The sequence below is a fragment of the Myxocyprinus asiaticus genome, chromosome 41 (assembly GCF_019703515.2).
Source record: "Myxocyprinus asiaticus isolate MX2 ecotype Aquarium Trade chromosome 41, UBuf_Myxa_2, whole genome shotgun sequence".
Classification (NCBI taxonomy): Eukaryota; Metazoa; Chordata; class Actinopteri; order Cypriniformes; family Catostomidae; genus Myxocyprinus; species Myxocyprinus asiaticus.
In genome coordinates this window covers 2,826,786-2,849,650 of record NC_059384.1, presented here as the reverse complement: position 1 = coordinate 2,849,650, position 22,865 = coordinate 2,826,786, and the positions used below count along the sequence as shown (strand labels likewise).

At 37.5% G+C, this 22,865-nt stretch overlaps 1 protein-coding gene across 1 annotated transcript in view; it reads left to right on the top strand.

Moving 5' to 3' along the window:
• The window catches only part of LOC127432051 (SH3 and multiple ankyrin repeat domains protein 1-like), a 71,413-nt gene that overhangs the window by 35,112 nt on the left and 13,436 nt on the right, over positions 1-22,865 (top strand). The window contains exons 14-23 of the mRNA XM_051682823.1: positions 168-281; positions 2,667-2,745; positions 12,981-13,063; positions 13,139-13,263; positions 14,876-15,011; positions 15,309-15,389; positions 17,315-17,326; positions 20,509-20,550; positions 20,670-20,720; positions 20,829-20,944. Coding sequence (XP_051538783.1) covers positions 168-281; positions 2,667-2,745; positions 12,981-13,063; positions 13,139-13,263; positions 14,876-15,011; positions 15,309-15,389; positions 17,315-17,326; positions 20,509-20,550; positions 20,670-20,720; positions 20,829-20,944 — 839 coding nt within the window. The remainder of the gene's footprint in view (positions 1-167; positions 282-2,666; positions 2,746-12,980; positions 13,064-13,138; positions 13,264-14,875; positions 15,012-15,308; positions 15,390-17,314; positions 17,327-20,508; positions 20,551-20,669; positions 20,721-20,828; positions 20,945-22,865) is intronic.

The following is a 22,865-nucleotide window of genomic DNA, read 5'->3' as shown; positions in this document are numbered from 1 at the left end:
GTCAACAAGTTTATCTAGAGTTTTTTATATATATGTATAGTCGCGATATTCTTAGTGATGATGCTTAGATTAGCGTGCTAACAGCTTGCTGTACACATCCTTACTTTTTAGTACAGAGCTTTATGACAGTGTGTTAAAGATGTTTATTAAAGTGATGTTGTTGTCAGTGCTCAGTGTGGGTGAAGGGGGATTCTGGGAGGGGACAGTGAAGGGTCGCACAGGCTGGTTTCCTGCCGACTGTGTAGAAGAGGTTCTGCCCCAAAACCAGGAGCCGCAAGCAGGTAGTGTACATACACAAACACAGACACCTTGTTATATAAAAGGGCACTTCTATTGTACTGCACACAGAAGCGTGTTTAAAAACAATGTTTATCATCGCAGTTTCATTCTGTGGTGCAGAAATTATACACGCTTTAAGCTCATTAGAATTATTATAGACAAACCTCAACCCTAAAAACATTTAAAACTGAACAGAACAACTTTATTTGGTAACACTTTATAACTTTCATTAATAAATCATTAAATAATGCTTAACAGATCATTAGTTAATGTACAGTATATTAAAATAGTTTAAAGTATGGGCAACACTTTATTTTACAGTGTCCTTTTACACATATTACATGTATCAACTATAGTAATAATACTCAATTATGCATAATTACAAGCAACTAACCCTAAACCAAACCCTAACCCTTACCCTAAACCTAAAGTACACATTGTTAATTAGTAGTAATCAGTAATTACTTGTGTAATTACACTGTAACAAAGACACTGGAAAATAAAGTGTAACCAGAATATGTAATAAAGTGCTTGCTAATGTTAACTAATTAATGTAATTAATATTACATACTGCTTATCAATAGTTCGTGTAAATTTAAATTCTTACAAATTTTAATAAACTTTCATTAATATATGGCCTTGCACGTTTTAACATCTACAAATGTTATATAACGAGTAACAGATCATTTGAATCTCATTAAACATTTTCATAAATGATTCATAAAAGAGTTCATGCATTTGTTTACATTTACAAATGTTTTCAGTAAATATTCATATTTTTTACCACTTCAAACACTATTCATGTTTACTAATTATTTATTAATGTCCAGCTAACTAGTAACTAAGGTCTGTATAAGACATTTGCTACATTTGTTGTGATATGCATGCATAATTGTATTATTTAAACATCTTTACAAATAATGTAATAATTATGTGTTGATATTTTTTGCAGTGCCATATCTGAAGTTAAAATGATTCATACATTTCAAATATTTGTTGAAATTCTCGGGTCAAAGAGGTAAACAACCATTAAAGCTGTTATCAGGTCCAAAAGCCAGTGTCTGTATGGGCCAGGGGTGTGGCAGTACCCATGGCGTGGGTAACTCGCACATCTGTGGGGGCACCATTAATGCAGACAGGTATGTACACATTTTGGGGCAACATATAATGTCATCCAGTACCAGTTTCCAGGGACATCCCGGAATGTTCAGCTGGACAACTTCAAACCACATACTGGCCGGATTTCAAGTGCATGGCTGTGTGGCGCATTATGAAGTGCACAATACGGCAACGAAGACCCCGTACAATTGTGCAGCTGTAGACCTGCATAATGGAAATGGATGAAATTCCACTTTCTAAACTTAACAAACTTGTGTCTTTAGTGCCTAAATGCTTAATAAGTGTTATTGGAACAAATGGTGATGTGTCACAGTGGTAAACACACGACTGTCCCAACTTTTGTGGAGCGTGTTCATCTGATTTGAAATTACTGTGCATTTTCAAAAAACAATGAAATTCACAAGGTAACATCATATAATGTGTAGTTGTAGAGCTTTCAATATAGCAAAGAGTGAATATAATTTGCAAATCACTCCTATTTGTTTTTATTAGCAGTTTTTATACTGTCCCAACTTTTTCGGAATTGGGGTTGTACTTGCTACAGACACTAATGGTTGGTACAGATGTTAATAACACACAACAACAATAATTTATTGCTCAATGACACATTTATAGTATACTGTATCCTTAAACAAACAATATTCATTTAATATTAGTTACATTAGTTTAATAACATTTAATTCAGATAATGTACATTAAGGTAAAAAATTGCACGAGCTCATTTATGGAAAAAAAGTAATAGTATTTGTAAGCATGCAAATGATCAAATGAAACTAATGATCTGTTTATTATTTTATAACATTTACTGAAATATTTTGTAGATGTAAAAGTGCAAGTCCATATAGGAATGAAAGTTTCATCACATTTATAAGTATATGAATTTACAAGAACTGCAATGATCTTTTAAGCATTGTGTAATGTTAGTTAAATGCATTAGTTAACATTAACAAGCACATTAGCTCATATTTCTAACTACCAGTATTTGAATATAGATTAACTAATAATCTGTTAAGCATTATATCATGTTTGTTAATTAATTAAATTAATGTAAGTTATTATAAAGTGTTGCCTTTATTTAATAAAGTCTCACACACTGCATACAAACATGAACAAATCACATTGATTTGAATGCATCACACTTTCACTTACAGATATACACACCTACATGTGCTAACATTCAGATGAATGCCTGTGTGTGTGTGTGTGTGTGTGTGTGTGTGTGTGTGTGTGTGTGTGTGTGTGTGTGTGTGTGTGTGTGTGTGTTTCAGAAAGCCGCAGTGAGAAAGCGAAGAGGAAACTGTTTCGTCATTACACTGTTGGAACGTACGACGGCCTTGAGGTGCCCAGGTGAGAAAAGAACTCTGCAATCAGCAAATCTGAGTTATAGTGTGAATCAGTTTGAATGTGAATATTCAAATTTGAACTAAATATTAAATATTTAAATATTCAGTTTCAGTTGATACAGATATTGTTGAATTCATTTGACTAAACTGATATTAAATGTATTTTTTTTTTTTACAAACTGTAAACGTGCATTAATTAGTGGCACATTCCATAATTTAAAAAAAAAATGCACTGGAAAGCTTAAACATATGGCTGTAATAAAACGAAAATCCTGCTGAACCTCAAGTCATTTTTCTACTTTATGTAGTTTTAATTTAGACCAGTACAGCATCAAACACGTAAGAAATATTTGACAACGGACAGTTGAATTATTGAAAAATAATGCACACCTGAGGTGGTAATTGTTCAATAATTCAATGGGACTGAGTCAGTTATTCCACTTATACCACATTTAGCACACCTTAAGACATCGTTCAGGGTTTTAGGTGTGTGTGTGTGTGTTTGTGTGTGTGTGTGAGTGTTTGTGTGTGTGTGTGTGTGTGTGTGTGTGTGTGTCTGTGTGTATGTGTGTTTGAGTGTGTGTGTGTGTGTGTGTGTGTGTGTGTGTGTGTGTGTGTGTGTGTGTGTGTGTGTGTGTGTGTGTGTGTGTGAGTGTTTGTGTGTGTTTGAATGTGTGTCTGTGTTTTTGAGTGTGTGTGTGTGTGTGTGTGTGTTTGAGTGTGTGTCTGTGTGTGTGTGTGTGTTTTGAGTGTGTGTTTGTGTGTGTGTTTGAGAGTGTGTGTGTGTGTGTGTGTGTGTGTGTGTGAGAGAGAGAGTATGTGTTTGAGTGTGTGTGTGTGAGTGTTTGTGTGTGTGTGTGTGTGTGTGTGTGTGTGTGTGTGTGTGAGTGAGTGTTTGTGTTTGAGTGTGTGTCTGTGTGTGTGTGTATGTGTGTGTGTGTGTGTGTGTGTGTTTGAGTGTGTGTTTGTGTGTGTGTTTGAGTGTGTGTGAGAGTGTGTGTGTGTGTGAGTGTGTGTGTGTGTGTGTGTGTGAGAGAGTATGTGTTTGTGTGTGTGTGTGTGTGTGTGTGTGTGTGTGAGAGAGAGAGAGAGAGAGAGAGAGAGAGAGAGAGAGAGTGTTTGAGTGTGTGTGTGTGTGTGTGTGTGTGTGTGTGTGTGTGTGTGTTGGTAGGTTTAAGTGGTTTACAAGGACATTTTTTTTAGGTTATAAACTGGTAATTACAAGGGTATTATGCTATAAATGTGGTTTATGAGGACATTTCTAGTGTCCCCATAATTCAAATCACTTAAAAAACATACTAAACGATGTTTTATTGAAAATATAAAAATGCAGAAAGTTTTCTGTGAGGGTTAGGTTTAGGTTTAGGGTTAGGGTTAAGGGATAGAATCTATAGTTTGTACAGTATAAAAATCATTATGTCTATGGAGAGTCCTCATAATGATCGGAGTACCAAAGTGTGTGTGTGTGTGTGTGGGTGAGAGTGAAAGAGAGAGAGAGAGAGAGAGAGAGAGAGAGAGAGAGAGAGAGAGAGAGAGAGAGAGAGAGAGAGGGAGCCCAAGGACGCTTTTCAATCGAAATTGAAATAAATGGAGGATATTATAGACATTGTTTGATGTTCTTAACCGATGTACTTTAACCAATGTCTTTGTATATATGGTTATTTTGCTGTAGTAGCATGAACGGGGTGTGTGTGTGTTTGTGTGTGTGTGTGGGTGTGACGAGAGCAAAAGAGAGAGAGAAAGAGAGGGAGCCCAAGGATGCTTTTCAATCAAAATTGAAATAAATGTAGGATATTATAGACATTGTTTTTCATACTTATCCGATGTACTTAACCATTGTCTTTGTTTAATTGGTTATTTTGTTGTGGTAGCCTGTAGGGCTCTTTGAAATAACGGAAATAATTTGGCAAAGTGATATGGAACCGTTATGCGGTCAAGACCTGGAACTACTTCATATCCGTGCGTTTACTTGAAAAATAATTGCACACCTTAGAACGTTCGTGAACCAATCAGAATCAAGCATTCAACAGACCCGTGGTATAAACTGCAATAATCCATGATACAAACTGTAACAATTATATGTTTATTTACAGTATATGCAATTACAATTCTAACTGGTTAGATTGTGTTTTTTAAAGTTTAAAACTGTATTATGATTGCTGCCTGTAAAAAAGATACAGCAAAATGAACAGTGACAGTGTTAAACAATTGAAGGCCGTTGTGCTGCACAAAGCAATTCTCTGCAGCCACTAGACATGTATGCAAATGCTGCAGTCACTTTTAAAAATTACACAACAGTGTTTGGATCTGTCGCACTCATGTAGAATATTAACACATGCGGTGTGAGCCACTGCTGTCTCTTTCTGGTCCTCTCAGATCTCCCTCTCTCACATAAACACACAGAGGATCAGCTGAAAATGGCTGGTTTTCACTGAATATGTAAATGTCTTTGCATATGTTGTGTTTATTAATTTTGTACATTCCTACAACCAAAATGGAATGTTTGGACAAAGTTTTAAGAACATAAACACATGTGAACCACAGCTAGCTTGTTAATATTCACTTGCTCCTCTGAGGGAGGGCGTTCCGAGTTTGGTGCTGGTTGGTGAGATGGACACATTATAGATGAAGTTACCGTTTCCAAACAAACGTACCGATCCATACATCCGGGTTCTTTTGGCAGCCCAAGACCTGCGTTCAATGGGTGCTTCACACTAACAAACACTAACTGAAAATGCCCCCAAAAATGTTGTTTGGAAGGTTGAAACAACCTATATCCTACAGATTATTGGATACAGTGCCAAGAAAAAGTATGTGAACCCTTTGGAATTTGCTGGTTTTCTGCATTAATTGGTGATAAAATGTGATATCTTCATCAAAGTCACAAGTATAGACAAACAAAATGTGCTTAAGTTAACAACACACACACAATTATAATCTTTCATGTCTTTATTGAACACATCCCATTAAACATGCACAGTGCTTTGGAAAAAGTAAGTGAACCCCTTGGATTTTATAACTGGTCGATCTTCCTTTGGCAGCAATAATCTCAACCAAGCGAATTAGACTTACACAATGTTCAGAAGGATTTCTGGACCATTCTTCCGTACAGAACTGCTTCAGTTCAGCCGTATTCTCAGGATGTCTGGTGTGAATGGCTCTCTTGATGTCATTCCACAGCATCTCTATTGGGTTAAGGTCTGGGCTCTGACTGGGACACTCCAAGTGTCATTCTGTAGTGGATTTACTTTGATGTTTAGGGTCATTGTCCTGCTGCATCACCTAACTTCTACTGAGCTTCAGCTGGCACACAGCCACCCTGATATTATTCTGTTGGACATCTTGATAAACTTGGGAATTCATTTTTCCCTTGATGATCGCAAGCGGTCCAGGCCCTGAAGCAGCAAAGCAGCCTCAAATCATGATGCTCCCTCCACCGTACTTCACCGTTGGGATGATGTTTTCATGTTGGTATGCGGTGCCCTTTTTATGTCATACGTAGTGCTGCGTGTTCTTCCCAAACAATTCAGCCTTAATTTCATCAGTCCACAAAAGATTTTCCCAGTAGCATTGTGGAGTGTCAAGGTTGTTTTTGGCAAACTTCAGGTGCACAGTAATGTTTTGTTGGAAAGCAGCGGCTTCCTTCGTGATGTCCTACCATGGACACCATACCTGTTTAATCTTTTTCGTATAGTAGACTCATGAACAAAGATGTTAACCAGTTCCAAGTCATCTTGGCTGGATGGCCACTTCTAGGGAGAGTAGCCACAGAACTAAATCGTGTCCATTTATAGACAATTTTCTAACTGTGGATAGATGATATCTCTTCGAGATAACTTTGTTACCCTTTCTAGCTTTATGCAAAGCAACAACTCTTGATTGCAGGTCTTCTGAGATCTTTTTTTGCGAAGCATGACCCACATCAGCAGATGCTTGTGAATTGAAACTCAAAATGTTTGAGTGCTTTTTATAAGTAGCTCTAACCCACACCTCCGATCACGTTTCATTAATTGGATGCCGGGTTTGCCAACTCCTGACTCTAATTCGCTTTTGTTGATGTAATTAGCCTAGGGATTCACATAGTTTTTCCAACCTACACTGTGAATGTTTGAATGATGAACGATTAAGTTTTCAATGATCAAGTGATGGAGAAAGGGCCGCTTACAAAACAAACCCAGATGGGACTTGTGACAAAAACGAAGTACTCCGCGTTCACGTAAGACATTAGGGGAACACTCTCCAAACCTGCAGGGAATGTTCTGTTTCCGTAAAGAAAACTTTTGTTAGCTGGGGAAGCATGTCAAATATTAACTATCACCTAAAAGCCAAACACACAATACATGACACTGATGAGAGACTTCTATAGTAGGCTAGCTTGTTTGAGTTCTCTCATTGAGAACGGTCAACGCTCCGCTCAAAGTTAAAATAATTTAATCAATAATAATATTTCTGCTATACATAGATATGACAGAAGCAGTATGGGTAGTATGCCGTTCCGAAGTCAGCCGTTCTCTGCAGCGCTTTTCAGATGAAGTTCAAAGTGGCACTTAACACTGGATATCACATGGATAGTCACATCTTGCCAGCTAATTAATACTGTGAAGGTTGAGGGTTTAAGAGATTTAATGCATATTGCAACGATTAGTCAATCTCTCGCTTAGACTTTGGGAAACGTTAAATGTTACTTAAATTGGTGCTATTTTAGTGCATTTCTATCTTTATATTGTGGAAGGCTTTGTTTGGAAAATGTTAATAAAGCATTTATTGTTACATTTTGTTGTGTTTTCTTTCCTAAAAAGGAAATAAATGCATTTTTACAGTAGGAAAACCAAAGAAGTATATATAGAGTAGGTTTTAAGCACTTTCAAAATCTGAGATTGATTGCGATTAACTATGACAATTCATGCGATTATTCGTGATTAAATATTAGAATCGACCGACAGTCACAGCACTAATTATTTTATCAATAAATGTAACCCTAGTGATGTAATTGTAACATAATTGAAAGTCAGTAACTGTAATCTGATTACAAGAATTTAAAATGTAATCTGTTAAACTACTTTTTAAGTAAATGAACATTGGTAATTGCGTTACACCCAACACCGATTGTTGCTACAGTAAAGCCAACATTAACATGAGACTTGTTGCTTTTGTAAGTATGCATACGTGTGTGTGCGTGTGTGTGCACATATACTTTAAGCTGTCCTGATCATCTGTTGCTATGCGCTGCATACCAGCATCCGCTCGCATCTCTGTCTCACCCACTCGTCAAAATCCCACAGTTTCTCTCGTCTTCACAGCATCTCTCTCTCCCACACTCTATTCTTTCTTTCTCCCATGTTCTCTCCGTCTTTGCCCTCCTTTTTATCACACACCCCTCCTTATTCTTTCTCTCTCACTCACTCTCTGAATGTCGCAGTGAATGCAATTTCTGTTAAACCCTCCCTTTTTCTCTCTCTCTAGCTCTCCTCCCTCATCCAATTCTGTCTTAAGCATGTAGGGTCTTTGTATGCTCTCTCTCTCTCTCTCTCTCTCTCTCTCTCTCTCTCTCCACTGGCTGTGTGAGCGCTAAGAGACGCAAGGAGAGGAGGAGGACCTTACGGAGGGGGGTACATGGCGATGGGGGGATACGGAGAGAAAGATCTGTCTCTCCCTCTCTCCCTCTCGTCCTCATGGCCCTCGCTCGGTCCCCAGAACCGCAGCGTCTGGTTCATTTACAGGTATCGGCTCCTCCATTCTTGTATTGTTGCTGCGGAGAGAAAGAAAGAGAGAGAGCGAGAGAGAGAGACATATGGATGCGCTGAAGAGGTAGAAGAAAGACTGTTGATTTACAGTATTTATCATTTGTGCATATGTATGTACGTTTATTGCACATTAAATCTCTCTCTCTCTCACTTTTGCTGTATGTGTGTGTATGCATGCATGAGTCATGTATGTGTCTGTCACTGTACATATAGCGGCTCTGCTTATGAAATGCATTTTTCTAGTGTTTGTGTGTGTTAGTGTTGCAAATGAGTATGTGTGTTTGTGTGAAATGTATATATATATGTTTTTGAATCATTGGAAAGGGGTATGAGTCATTATAAGTGAATGTGTTTGCATCTGTGTCCGTGTATGAGAGAGACTCCAGTACAACAGTACATCATAGAAAGTTGTGATGCTCTTGCTAGAATGTCGTCATATGCATCGTGATTTTTTTTCTCAGCTGGCATTCCTGCACAGATCCAATAAGATGATGCCATTCAAAACTGATGTTACCTGTAGGAAAACGCTGAAAGACAATGTTAAAAAATCGCTATGGGTTTGGATTACAATTCGAGACCAATTAACTTCTGTAAAATGAGCAAACTTGAGAGGATTTGGACGATTAAAAACCACTATTTCTTTAAAACTGGCATTTAAAGTTCAGGTTAAAGGTTTCAATCTAAATCTAATTCAAATAATAAGAAAAGGACATTGTAGCTGGTCTAAACTGGTCATTAGCCGGTTGACCAGCTACCATGTTCCAAAAACCAGCTGGACTATTTTCAGCTGGACTGCCTTAAGTAGGTGTGACCAGATTGTATCTGATTTGTTGCTGGTCTAAGATGGTCCGCCAGCTTGGCTAGAAACCAAAACACTAGACTCTCTGTGTTGTGCTTTGGATGCTGGTGTGCTCGTGTCTTCTTAACTAGCTAAACCATTGAGATACGGTCAGCCAGCTTCAACAGAAACTATCAAATCATCACTGATCAAATATGGTATGAATGTGTGTGTAATGATTTATAATAATATTAATTTCTTTAAACTATAGCCAAAAGCAGAAGAGAAAATGACAAAAATGACAACATTTGAAAGAGCAGATCCAGTTATTTAAGTGACAAATTGAATCTAGCTTGATCACAGATGCACATTTTGGTTTCATATACATATATATAGTACCCCCTAGCATCGTAAATGGATAAAATTTCAAGTGGATCTGTCTGCGTCCCACAATACGAAAAGGAACAAAGTAACGCCCTATTTGGATCACAAAATGACTCTTTTCACAAAATAACTTTTTTAATCCGATGTAATCGCTGTATGATTCACGTTGTCTTAACTATGGAAATATAACAAAGAATCTTTCAATTAATAAATGTATTCTAAATGAATAAATATGAATGTAAATTATGTTACATATCATATTATAAAACCGAAGATAGAAATGGTGATATTAAATATCTCTCTTCTGTTTTGTCCAGTTAGCTTACAAGCTAACCTGTTAGCTTATTAGCTTAGCATATCGTTAATCAGGTGAATGTGATTTTTGTTAGGTTTAGGGGTAGGGACAGGTGTAGTTGTAGGGTTGCTGTGGGACTACAAATAAACAAAAAACACAGTGTATAAATGTGACATTCAACTGTTGCAAGACTTCTGCATTTCGCCAATTATTGGAAGGGGGTGTAACTTGTAGTGGCTGTGTTATGTAGTAGTCTTGCAGGATGCAGACAGACCCTTCTCTGGAATTTTGCATGTGACCTCAGAATGTCATGTTGTCCATGTGTACCAAGTTTTGTGAAGTTTGGACATTGTACTCACAAGATACAGGTCAAATAGTCATTATGTGCTACACCCTAAAATTGTGTAGGATTTCTGCTAAACAATTAAATAAATCAAAATTCAATTGATAACGTTTTGTCAGGAGCATCTATAGATGATACATATCAAAGTTTGTGCGAATCAGATGAACTGCCTAGGATGAGCTAGACAAAGTAGGCTTTTTGAAAACTTCTAAGTAGCAAATATTTTTTCTTGTGGAAATGGAAATTCACATGACCAATTGATTTGGGGACACTGAAGTATTCAGGCAAAAGAGGCATTTTTATTCTAAAATAAATAATAACGGTTCTGGAGTTATTAGCGGAATTGTAAATTACCTTATTATAGCGCCACCTTGTGAACGATTCTCACAAAATTTGGTACACAGCCTCAACTAGACACCCTGTACGTATGTACCAAATTTCATAATGATCACAATTTATTTAGAAGTTATAAGTTGCTGAAATGTTATCGATATGGTCATATTTGCTGACATATTTGTTGTCCGATTGATATTTTAACTATAGGCCCTATTTTAAGAGCATGAGCGCTAAGCACAGTGCTATGCCATAAGTCATACAAGCAAAGTCAATGGGCATGGCCAGGAAGTTTTGGTATTTCCGTGCAGTCTAGGCGCTAGTGGGTTTGGCGAAATTGTGCGCAAAGCGCTAACTGCGATTGAATGCTGAGGTTCTTCTCCGGCACCGTAGTGCATAGCTGCACAAGCGCTTGCCCAATAGAAGATGCATGCCAAATGTCAACTGCCTCGATCAAACCGTTGTGGAGTTGCAACAGGTTTTTAGTTGTAGCGTCCCCTATAGGCGGAATTGGATTAAATTTGATGGTGCCTTAAATCTTATGGCGCTTGAGTTATTATATTGCACTTATTATAGCACCACCAATTGTCGTATGGATTTGCACCTCAGCAGTGGGGGTGATTTTGGAACATTTTGCCAAGTTTGGGGTCTCTGCAATTTACGGTTTCTGACACCCAGACACTTTTAGGGATGAAAAACATTACTAATTAGAAAATAAGTACAAATACAACGGGGTTCAATCACCTTCGGTGCTTGGACCCTTAAAAGGGAATTTTTAAGTTAAGTTAAAGTTTTCGGACCCACTTTATATTAGGTGGCCGTAACTACTTTGTACTTTGTACAATGTACTTATTATGTACATACAGTTGTGCTCAAAAGTTTGCATACCCTTGGAGAATTGGTAATATATGTACCATTTTTAAAGAAAACATGAGTGAGCAGGCAAAACACATTTCATTTATTTCTTATGGGATTCATATTCAACTGTAGGTTATAACAGAATGGCACAATCATAAAACAAAACATGGCAATTAAGAAAAAAATTTAATGACCCCTGTTTTTCTTTGTATCCCGAACAATTCTTCTGGCAGTTGTGGCTGAAATCTTTCTTGGTCTACCTGACCTTGGCTTGGTATCAAGAGATCCCTGAATTTTCCACTTCTTAATAAGTGATTGAACAGTACTGACTGGCATTTTCAAGGCTTTGGATATCTTTTTATATCCTTTTCCATCATTACCTTGTTACGCAGGTCTTTTGACAGTTCTTTTCTGCTCCCCATGGCTCAGTATCTAGCCTGCTCAGTGCATCCACGTGAGAGCTAACAAACTCATTGACTATGTATACACAGACACTAATTGCTATTTAAAAAGCCACAGGTGTGGGAAATTAAACTTTAATTGCCATTTAAACCTGTGTGTGTCACCTTGTGTGTCTGTAACAAGGCCAAACATTCAAGGGTATGTAAACTTTTGATCAGGGCCATTTGGGTGATTTCTGTTATCATTATGATTTAAAAAGGAGCCAAACAACTATGTGATAATAAATGGCTTCATATGATCACTATCCTTAAATAAAAGACAATGTTTTTGCATGATCAGTCATATTTTCAAAATCAATGCCAAAATTTCATAATTTCTGCCAGGGTATGCAAACTTTTGAGCATAACTGTACATGTTGTTGCATTGTAATCACATTTAAAGTACCTGCATTTATTTACATTTGTAGTTACACTGTTAACTTTACCCCTAACTCTTACCCCAAAACCTAACTCTAACCCCTAATCCTAACTCGAACCCTACCCTTACTCCTAAACCTACCCGTACCTCAACCTCAGTAGCAGCAAATGTGGGCATTTTGCAGAACAACATGTAGTTACACAGTAAATACATAGTCTTGTATGTATTTAATGTTAGTACATTGTAGTTAAGGCCACCTAATATAAAATGTGAGAGTTTTCAAATAATAATGAATCTTATTCAAATTGTTACAAAAATGTATGATACATATATTAGGTGAACAAGCAATGCTGCTGCTAATCTGCAAGTTATTTCTCTAGCACACTAATTAGCTTCACGTTGTGTCTGTAATTTTTTGTTTGGATGCATTGGCTATTACACTTGGTTTGCAATTACTACAGAATAGAAGTCTTCATATAGGAAACAATACATTTTCTAATTTAATTACACAAATCATCTTCTGCTTCATCTCAGCATATTGAATTCTGGGTGGGATTTTTGGTTTACGCAACCAATTGAAGTTTTCTGGAATTTGTTCGAAAACAATGATTATACACTAGTGGCGCAGAATTGATACACTTCAACTTCAAGCATATAAACGCATCTCTCTCTTTCTTTCTCACAGTGACTACATCATAAAGGAGAAAACTGTTCTTCTGCAGAAAAAAGAAAATGAAGGCTTCGGTTTTGTACTCAGAGGAGCTAAAGGTGAGTTTTCTCTCTTTTGATTTGACCATAAGTCGTAACAGATCTCATCATAACATGGACGGATCATCTCTGTAGCTCAGACTCCAGTTGAAGAGTTCAGTCCGACCCCAGCCTTTCCTGCTCTGCAGTACCTCGAGTCTGTCGATGAGGGGGGCGTCGCCTGGAGGTCTGGTCTGCGGATGGGGGACTTCCTGATTGAGGTTAGCTGTTATATTTCAAAGGTCCTGTTTACACCTGGTATTAAAGGGATAGTTCACCCAAAATTGAAAATACTGTCATCATTTGCTCACCTTCCACCCTTCCAAACCCATATGACTTTCTCATGCACATCCCTGTTTTATATATTTAACAAATGATAAAAACACACAGGGAGAGATGAACAGCCCTCTGCTAGAGATATACATTTCTTTATGGCTTATTTTTGGTGCCTTAATCACGAAGTTCTGGATGCATTTGACATTTTTGTGTGACATTGTCTTTTTTTGGATGATAATGCATAAGACACCCACTTGTATTTGTTTGTCTCTCTAAACTGGAAATCTAATGTTCTTTATCATCTTTTTTTTAAAAGAAAACTAATAACAAAACATGTATTGTGTGAAAGTCACTATACAAATATATTGAATTTAATATTAAAGTACAAATAGGCCATTTGGAATCTAACTTGTTGTGAATGTTACTTTTGAAAAGTATTCCGCTACAGATTACAGAATACATGGTGTAAAATGTCATTTGTAATGTATTCCATTAGATAACTCAAGGTCAGTAACGTATTCTAAATACTTTGGATTACTTCTTCAGCCCTGGCAAATTTTTTCACTTGTTTTGACTATAAACAAGTATATAAAGTGAGAAAATTCACTTATATTAAAGAAGCCTTAATATCTTATGCAGTTTTGCTACTCAAGTAAATCTATCTTGTTTACAAAAAAATAAAATAAAATGTACATTCTCATTAAGAATAATATTATAATGTCTGTGCTCTAATATCAAAGGACTTACTAGAGAAAAAAAGGTGCATTTCCATTATAGAATTCATTATAGAATATAATCGTGTCTGGTAACAGATGCATGTAAAGGTAAGAAATAGCATTTTAGCTTAGCATGAAGCTAAAGGTTCACATGACAATTTACACAAAGTTAACTATTTCTGCTGCTCCAAACTTCCAAACCCCACAGAGTGAAAACAACAACATCTTTTTCTGATCGTATGTGGATTCTGTTCATAACGAGGCAGAAAATATAATATTTTGTAGCTTTCTATTCGATCTTAAAGGCTACATTGGTTAGCATTTCTTGTAAAAATACCCTAACTGCATAAAAAAACATTGAGAAGGCATGTAATCGTTTATTTATTGGATTTATGTTTCATCTGTCAAAGCGTTTCTAAATGTTTTTTGTTAAGCGGTAGAAACACGATGTAACTTCTCTACCCAAAGGAAAGTTCCTCAGTGATGTCATATCCACCTTTTCACTCACAAAAAGTGTGAATGTAACACATCATAAGAAAGTGTTTCACGCTTCTTGAATCACATCATTTATATGGATACATGTTTTCCAACAAAATAATCTAAATATTAAATGAAACAAATGACAATAAAATGCAAAGTAATCTCTTCAGTAATCAAAATACTTTTTGAATGCAACTGTATTCTAACGACTTAAATTGTAATGGAATACAGTTACAAATATTTTGTATTTTAAACATGTAATCCCATTACATGTATTTCGTTACTCCCCAACCATGCCTAAAATATATCTTAAAATGCTATTGATAAACGTAATATAGTGATATTTTCTGTATTTTCCCAGGTTAATGGGATGAATGTAGTGAAGGTGGGCCACAGACAGGTGGTGAACATGATTCGTCAGGGCGGGAACAGTCTGATGGTGAAGGTCGTCATGGTAGCACGCAATCCTGAGATGGAGGAAGTGCCCAAGAAGAAAGGTCAGAGTTCACTGAAGACTTTAAGGCCACAAGCATACTCTCAAGTACGCAAGTATGCGAACACAAACGTGAATGCTTGGCCAGCGTATTGCCAGCGCTGGATCTCTCGTTGTACATACCGTTAATGTGGTAGTACTCAAGGGGGCGATAGAGATTTGTAATGCATAGAGTAGTAGATGAATTACTTGGAGTGAATGTGTGTATAAATATATAGAATTGCTGCCTATTTTGTGCTGTTCTAGCAGCGTATGTGTTTAAGTGTGCATGTGTTTTTAATAACACTCGGTCTCCCTGTAGTTCCCCAGCAAAGTAAGCGGCTAACCCCTCCGGCTATCGCTCTACGCTCCAAATCTATGACTTCAGAACTGGAGGAGATGGGTAAAACTTTTCAAACAAATATACACACATTTTACAAACACATGCACGCATACAATACATGTTAGTTGACTAAATATTTACTGTTGTCCTAAAACTGTCTGATATCACACATTCAGTCATCTTTATGATCCTTTTTGACTGATGTTGTGCTTGTTTGTCTTTCTCTTTTCTTGTCACACAGTGGAGAAAGGTCTGTGCATTCTTTCTTTATTCTCTGCTCATTTACAGGCTTTTCAGTCAGTATTCGGAAACACTTTACAATAAGGTTCCATTTGTTAACGGTATTAGTTAACAAACAACGAGCAACACTTTTACAGCATTTATTAATCTTGGTTAAAGTTAATTTCAACATAGTAATACATTTTTGAAATCAAAAGTTGAATATGTTAACAATAGTTAATGCACTATGCACTAACATGAACTATGAACAATTGTATTTTTATTAATAACATTAACAAAAATTAATAAATATATTGTCCAATTATTCTCAAAAATGATTCTCATTAGATTTTCATTACTGTAATACATTCATTAAATGTTTTACTTTGTCTACTTATACAATGATTGTACATCAAATGCTAACATGATGTTTGTGATGAGGAGGAGGTTGTGGCCGGGCCGTGATGATGCACGGCCAGTGCTGAATCAGCTGATTAGCGGGAGAGCGAGATAAAGGGGAGCCGGAGGCGCCAGTTCGAAAGAGAGAGAGACGCACGCGGCCTCATTGTGTGTGTCTGTGTGTCTTTATGTTTTATGTTGTTTTAAGTTCGTTTATATCATTAAAGTTTATGTTTACTGTTCAGCCGGTTCCCGCCTCCTCCTTGCCCGTCCTTTAATTGTTACAGTGGTGCCGAAACCCGGTAGAGGGGGAATGCACTGTCGCGGAGTCCTCGCCGCTGCCATCCGCCAGGGGAGCAGCCGCGGCCGTCTGCCTGGGGGTGGAGGGGTCACTGCCGGCCGCCGAGAGCCGGAGGAACCACTGCCGTCTGCCGAAGAAGGGAAGGAGTGGTTCCATCTGCCAGGAGGACTCTGTGCCGTCCACCGGGAGAGGAGCGAGCTTGCATCCGCCAGAGGGCGGAGGAGCGGTTTAGGACCGGGCGACAGCGTGTCCGGGAGCTGGCGAGCAAGTTCTTCTCTCTCTCTTCCCTCTCTCTCTCTCTGTGTCTCCGCTTGACCTTTCCCTCTCCCCACGCCTCCCCTCGTCTCTCCCCCAGGTTCACAGGAGGCGGGGTGGACCACCGGCTGACAGAACAGCCGGAAAGGCAGCATCTCCCCTCCAGAGATGGGGGGAGGGAGTTGGTCAGACCGGTGGCGCCCGGCCTGAATTGGGAAGGGGAGGACTGTGACCAGGAAGAGGGTGTGGCCGGGCCGTGATGATGCACGGCCAACGCTGAATCAGCTTATCAGTGGGAGAGAAGGATAAAGGGGAGCCGGAGTTGCCAGTTTGAGAGAGAGAGAGACGCACGCGGCTGCGTTGTGTGTGTCTGTGTGTCTTTATGTTTTATGTTGTTTTATTTTCATTTATATCATTAAAGTTTATGTTTACTGTTCAGCCAGTTCCCGCCTCCTCCTTCACCATCCTTTATCTGTTAAAATGTTTAAATAATCATTGATAAATTTAATTGATCAATTGATAAAAACATAGCGTGCCGATTAATTAATTGAATTAATCACAATTAATTAATGCATACGTATCTGTAAATAAATATTTGCTGAGAAAGCCCCTCACATAACAATAATGGACTCTATGCATGGTCACTTCCACGTTTTGCCTCAGGTAACAGTTTTCTTCCTACGTTGATAAATGCTGTCGAGACGACTCTGGGGGAAATTACTTTTCACACGTGTTATTTACAAAAATTTCTGTGGATGACTTTGGACAATATCCACTGCACATTGAGACACGGAGCTGTTGCTCCCTCCAGTAAAAAGAATATGTGGTTTAACAACGTGTATTTTAAGAAGTTAATATAATATGACAATTTATAATACTCTAGCTTCACTGCAAATGCTGGAGTGAATGATCATATATTTCTTAACACAGTGACTCTTACTTTAACCATACAATCTGTCTAATAGTAGTCAGTATTCATTTATTGTATTGTATTTATGCAGTATAATATAATTTTCACTTTCAGTAAAATTTGCGTTAATTAAAATCGTGTCCCGTTTTTTTTTTATCCCCTTTTCTCCCCAATTTGGCATGCCCAATTCCCACTACTTAGTAGGTCCTCGTGGTGGCACGGTTACTCACCTCAATTCAGGTGGCGGAGGACAAGTCTCAGTTGCCCCCACTTCTGAGATAGTCAATCTGTGCATCTTATCACGTGGCTTGTTGTGCATGACACCGCGGAGACTCACAGCATGTGGAGGCTCATGCTACTCTCCGCGATCCACGCACAACTTACCACACGCCAATTTGGTTGCTTAGGAGACCTGGCTGGAGTCACTCAGCACACTCTGGATTCGAACTTGCGACTCCAGGGGTGGTAGTCAGCGTTAATACTCGCTGAGCTACCCAGGCTCCCTCCTGTTTCTGAGAGATTTGCCATGTGCATCTGCAGGGATCTGTCGAACTGAAGAGAACACTGATGATGGACAAATGCTTTTGAGAAGTGGACTTTTTATTCTCCTTTTTTTTTATTTGCAAAATAAATAAAAATAAAGGACCGTTAACAATGATGCAGTAATTTGACACAATAAATCTAGATTAAATTGTGTGTTAACACTTTACAATAAGGTTCCATTTGTTAATATGCATTAATGTATTAGGTATCATGATCAAACAATTAACAAATATATATATATATATATATATATATATATATATATATATATATATATATATTACAGTATTTATTCTTCTTTGTTAATATTAGTTAATAAAAATAGAAATGTTCTTTGTTAGTTCATAGTGCATTAACTAATGTTAACATATACAACTTTTGATTTTTAAAATCTAGTATGTTGTATGCTGAAATGAACATTAACCAAGATGAATAAATGCTGTAAAAGTATTGTTCATTGTGAATTCATGTTAACTAATGTTAACAAATAACCTTATTGTAAAGTGTTACCAATTGTGTTATTGTATCATTACTTTTATTTATGAATATTGTGGTGTGATATTACAGATTATATGAATAAATGAATTAATCCTTAAGAGCGCTTTACTCATGTGTAATCTCATGCTTTGACTAGGGGGAAAATATAATAATTTACAAAAAAAACAAAAAAATCAGTATTGTGTGTATTGTTCTCAGTGATGTTTCGTCACCCTGCAGATGGCACTAAAATCTCAGCTGAGCAAAAGAGCAACTGTCCCACATCGTCTTCTGGTGATTGTTCTTGCTCTCAAATCGCTTGTGTTGCTGTATTTCTCACTTGTAAATCTCTGTACAATCGCTGGGTGTAAAAACTCTGCACACAGAGGAAGCCTTACACAATGGTATAGCAGTGCTCGGCCATTCTGCAAGCTTAAAAACCGTATGTATTTACACTTTTGGAGCTCATTACGGAGATTATTTTTGTACTTTTACTAAATAAAATCACACTTGTTGTGATTTTTTGCTTTATTTTAGAAAGATTAGTAGTTTGCTAAAACTCTTGACACTTTCGAGTTGGCTGGATACGATTTTTAGCCCCCTAGACCTGAAAAAGTAGGCTACTTTCCGTGCATAGAGTCCATTCAATAAATAATGATGAAATAATTATAAGTAGTTATATTTAAATAATAACATAATATATATATATATATATATATATATATATATATATATATATATATATATATATATATATATATATAATAAAAAATAATAATATTCAGATGCATATAATTATAAAATGCATACAATTATTGTGGCAGAGGAGTTAAGCATTGATAAGACAATACAAAAGTGGCTTTACAATCCAATGTATTGTTAATATGCCAACATAAGCCAATCATTGCCCTACAGTTCACAGCAATCCATTTTGCAATTTAATTAATCAGTCAGTCCTTTATTTATTATGAGGTGTTGTCTAAGGACCCGTCAATGTACACCTGCGTCAGACGGACGCTTTTGGAGCGTCTAACTTTGGTTGCGTCCATTTTTAGGTCACTGCGTCAAGTTAAATGTAGTTTAATACTTAGAAAAACACGTCTTGAGATTCCTAAGTGTTTTGAATGCAAGAATGAGTCCTCGTGTTGTGCTGTCTGCTGAAGGGTTGGTTTGTTCTCTGTATAAGCTGCGCGTTGCCTATACAGCGAGTTTCGCTTACTGCCCCCTGGAGAAAACAGGAGGTACTTCAAGCTTGAATTGCTCAGGAATCTTCCTTATTACAGTCTGGGGACATGATTAATTACGTTAATTTTTTATACAATTAATCACACTGAATTAACGTGTTAAATCGACAGCCCTAGTTTAAATATTTTTATATTTGCATGGCAGTAATAAGAATTATATTTTTATTTTATTGCATTGCATTGCAGTACTGAGAATTAAATATTTTGGCATTACAGTAATGAAAATTGTGGAACATTTTGCTTGATTGTAAATAAAAATATTTTAATGGTCCTGAAATGGACTTCTTTTTATGTAAAATATGATTTCTTATTTTCTTATTCCTTATTTTGGGGTGAAATATTGACAGGTTTAAAATAAAATGTTATTAGCACCCTCATGCAGTTTATAAGTCTGTTGGCCCAATATATACATCACAATATAGTACACTGTGCTGTTAGCTCGCCCATGTACTGCCCACTGGTGGTTGTTGGCTTTCTTTGGCATTAAAATACAGGATATGATTTACATTTATTCATTATAAAAGTTTTCTTATCTATGACATTATATAATGTTTTGTTGGCTCATATGTCAGCTATCTGCTTTGTTACCATGACAACTAGAAATAGATTGCAAATGTCTTAACTTTTGTAGAAAAATTAGAAGGGTACACACTTGCTGGCTATTGGCTAAACAGATGCTTAACACTGTTAGAAGGGAATAATTGTAAATGATACAAACATAAAAACAGAATGTAAAAACTTTGTATTATCTAATAGAACATTCAGTGGTTAATCTTGTGAAAACATTGTGTGTATTTATCATATATGATTCATCTAACTTCGTTATTACAGCCTCACCATGGAAGAAGAAACCAGGTAATTTTTCTCTTTTCAGTGTGTGCATGTGTGTGTATTGTGACTGCTTCTAGTTCGTCAGGTGAACACTGTTTGCTGATGTGTATGAAGATGTTGAGTATTTGTTTATGTGATTTTTCCATGCTCAGATCACACAGAAAGCTCACAGGCTCCAGAGAAGAAGAGGAGTGTGTATCAAATGGCTCTTAGTAAGAAAGCTTCTTTCTTTTATTTTTTTTAATTCAAAGACATATTTTTCATGATTTATATCATAATATTCTCTTTTATTTCTCATTTGGCTCCTTTCTTATCTCCAGATAAGCTGGACGAGATTCTAGCCGCTGCTCAACATTCAATTAGCACGTCAGACTCTCAGGGTCACAGAGGTCACGGGGGCAAGAAGGAGCGAAACAAGGGCTTTACCACTAATGAGGTAGCATCGCTGTTTCATCTCTGTTCTGATTTGACACAAAAACAATGCAGGTTTTTGAATGCATGAACAATCTCAATCAATTGGACAGCAAAAAATTGATAAGATACATTAAAACTAAATAGCAGTGTTGTAGTACTCGAGATCGGTCTTGGTCTCGTCTCGGAATTGACCGCATTTTTACTCGGCCTTGCCTCGGTCTCAGACAAAGAGGACTCGGGATTTTATTTCAAGACCAGTCAAGACCACAACTGCGGGGATATCACTAAATTGCCTGTGATACGTGATACGATGTGTAGATTCCGAGGTACTGTATGTAATCTTCACTGAGCACGTTTGACATCTGAACCGGTGAATGGAGGCCGGGCGACTGCTCTCGGGTCCTAGTGCCTTCAGGATCCAACCTCTGTCTGTGCGACTTACGGCGCCCACACACTATACGACTTCCAAAGTTGTCGGATTGCTGTTCTTTTCACACTACACAACTGTCTGTCTCTATCTTGAAGTTGCTGTGGTTTGCACATTACACGAGGGATCGGCGACAGGAGGTTACACATTACAAAACATTTCACTAGGAAGAATCCCCTTCTTGTCTGGTCTCCAAACTACGTTTCACAACAAAATGCACGTGAGAAGTGATAAAGGAAATGACGTAAGATGACGTGTGAGACAGGAGAAGCTTGCGATCCAAGTTGTTTGTGTGCTAATTTGCAGCAAAAAACCAAAAAAGAAAAAAATATGGAGGAGAGAATGGTTGGGGAGACGTGAGCAGCAAGGATTGTCTGTTCTGCAGAGATAGTTGGAGGTAAATTAATTATTTTGCATTGAATGCATAGCTGCCTGCTGGCATTGTGGCTCGACAAGAACATATTTGTGTTTTGTCTTTGTTTCAAATAATTGAAAAGCTTATGTGTATGTGAATTTATTCTGATAGAAACTATATTATTGTGCTCACCATACAAATAGATGCATGATAAGACTGGGTTCAGGGAACAGCTGCGGATGACACATCAAAACACATTTCACATTGCAGGACTTGGAGTCGCAGACAGGTCTAGATATTTAACCTGCTAAATATCTCTTGGGCATCTGTGACGCATCGGCGCATCTCTCAGATCGCGTCTTTGAAAATTCACACATAGTGATCGTCGCTCACGGGAGCGAGCACCGATTTGCCTCTGATTTCGGGCTTTTGTCGGCGATCTCCATTAATTGTCGGCGAATGGAAAATCAGGGCTAAAATCATGTAGTGTAAACTCGGCATTATGTGTTTGTTTTTTTCTCTATATCAACAATGAAATTTTGACCAGGTGCGACTTATAGTCAAGTGCGACTTTATTTCCGGAAATACAGTAAATAAATAAATAAATAAAACATTAATTTGCAAGAAAAAATCTGCAAATTGGAAAAGACATAAATTTGTTGGTTTTTCATTATCTAATTAGCGCTCTTGGCATCTGTGACCTCATTATACTGCGTACCCAGTGTTGCCAAATTAGCGACTTTTCAGACCCCTTTAGCGACTTTTTTCTAAAAAGCACCTAGCAAAAAATCTAGCAACTTTTTGGACAAATCTTAGCTACTTTCCGTAGAAGAGTCAGCAGTACTGCCGTGCGAGCACGAGGTCTTGCTTTCCCGCTGCAGGCATACCTCTCTCTGTATCTACTCCATTCAGTGAGTGGCAGACAGAGGAGCAGCACATTCAGTTCACCACACGGCAGCTGACACAGACGTGAATGTGCTGCACATGTGCGAACAGAGTTGCCAAGGACCAATCAATAATCTGTATGGTTTGCTCCTCTTTTGTTTTAATTTAAACAATTTAATTTGACCATCATTTTTCTTGCTTATCACTCACTGTTACACAGACGGAGGCTGTGCGCTGTGTGAGATAAAAAATAAGACATTCTGTCGCTTCTAACTT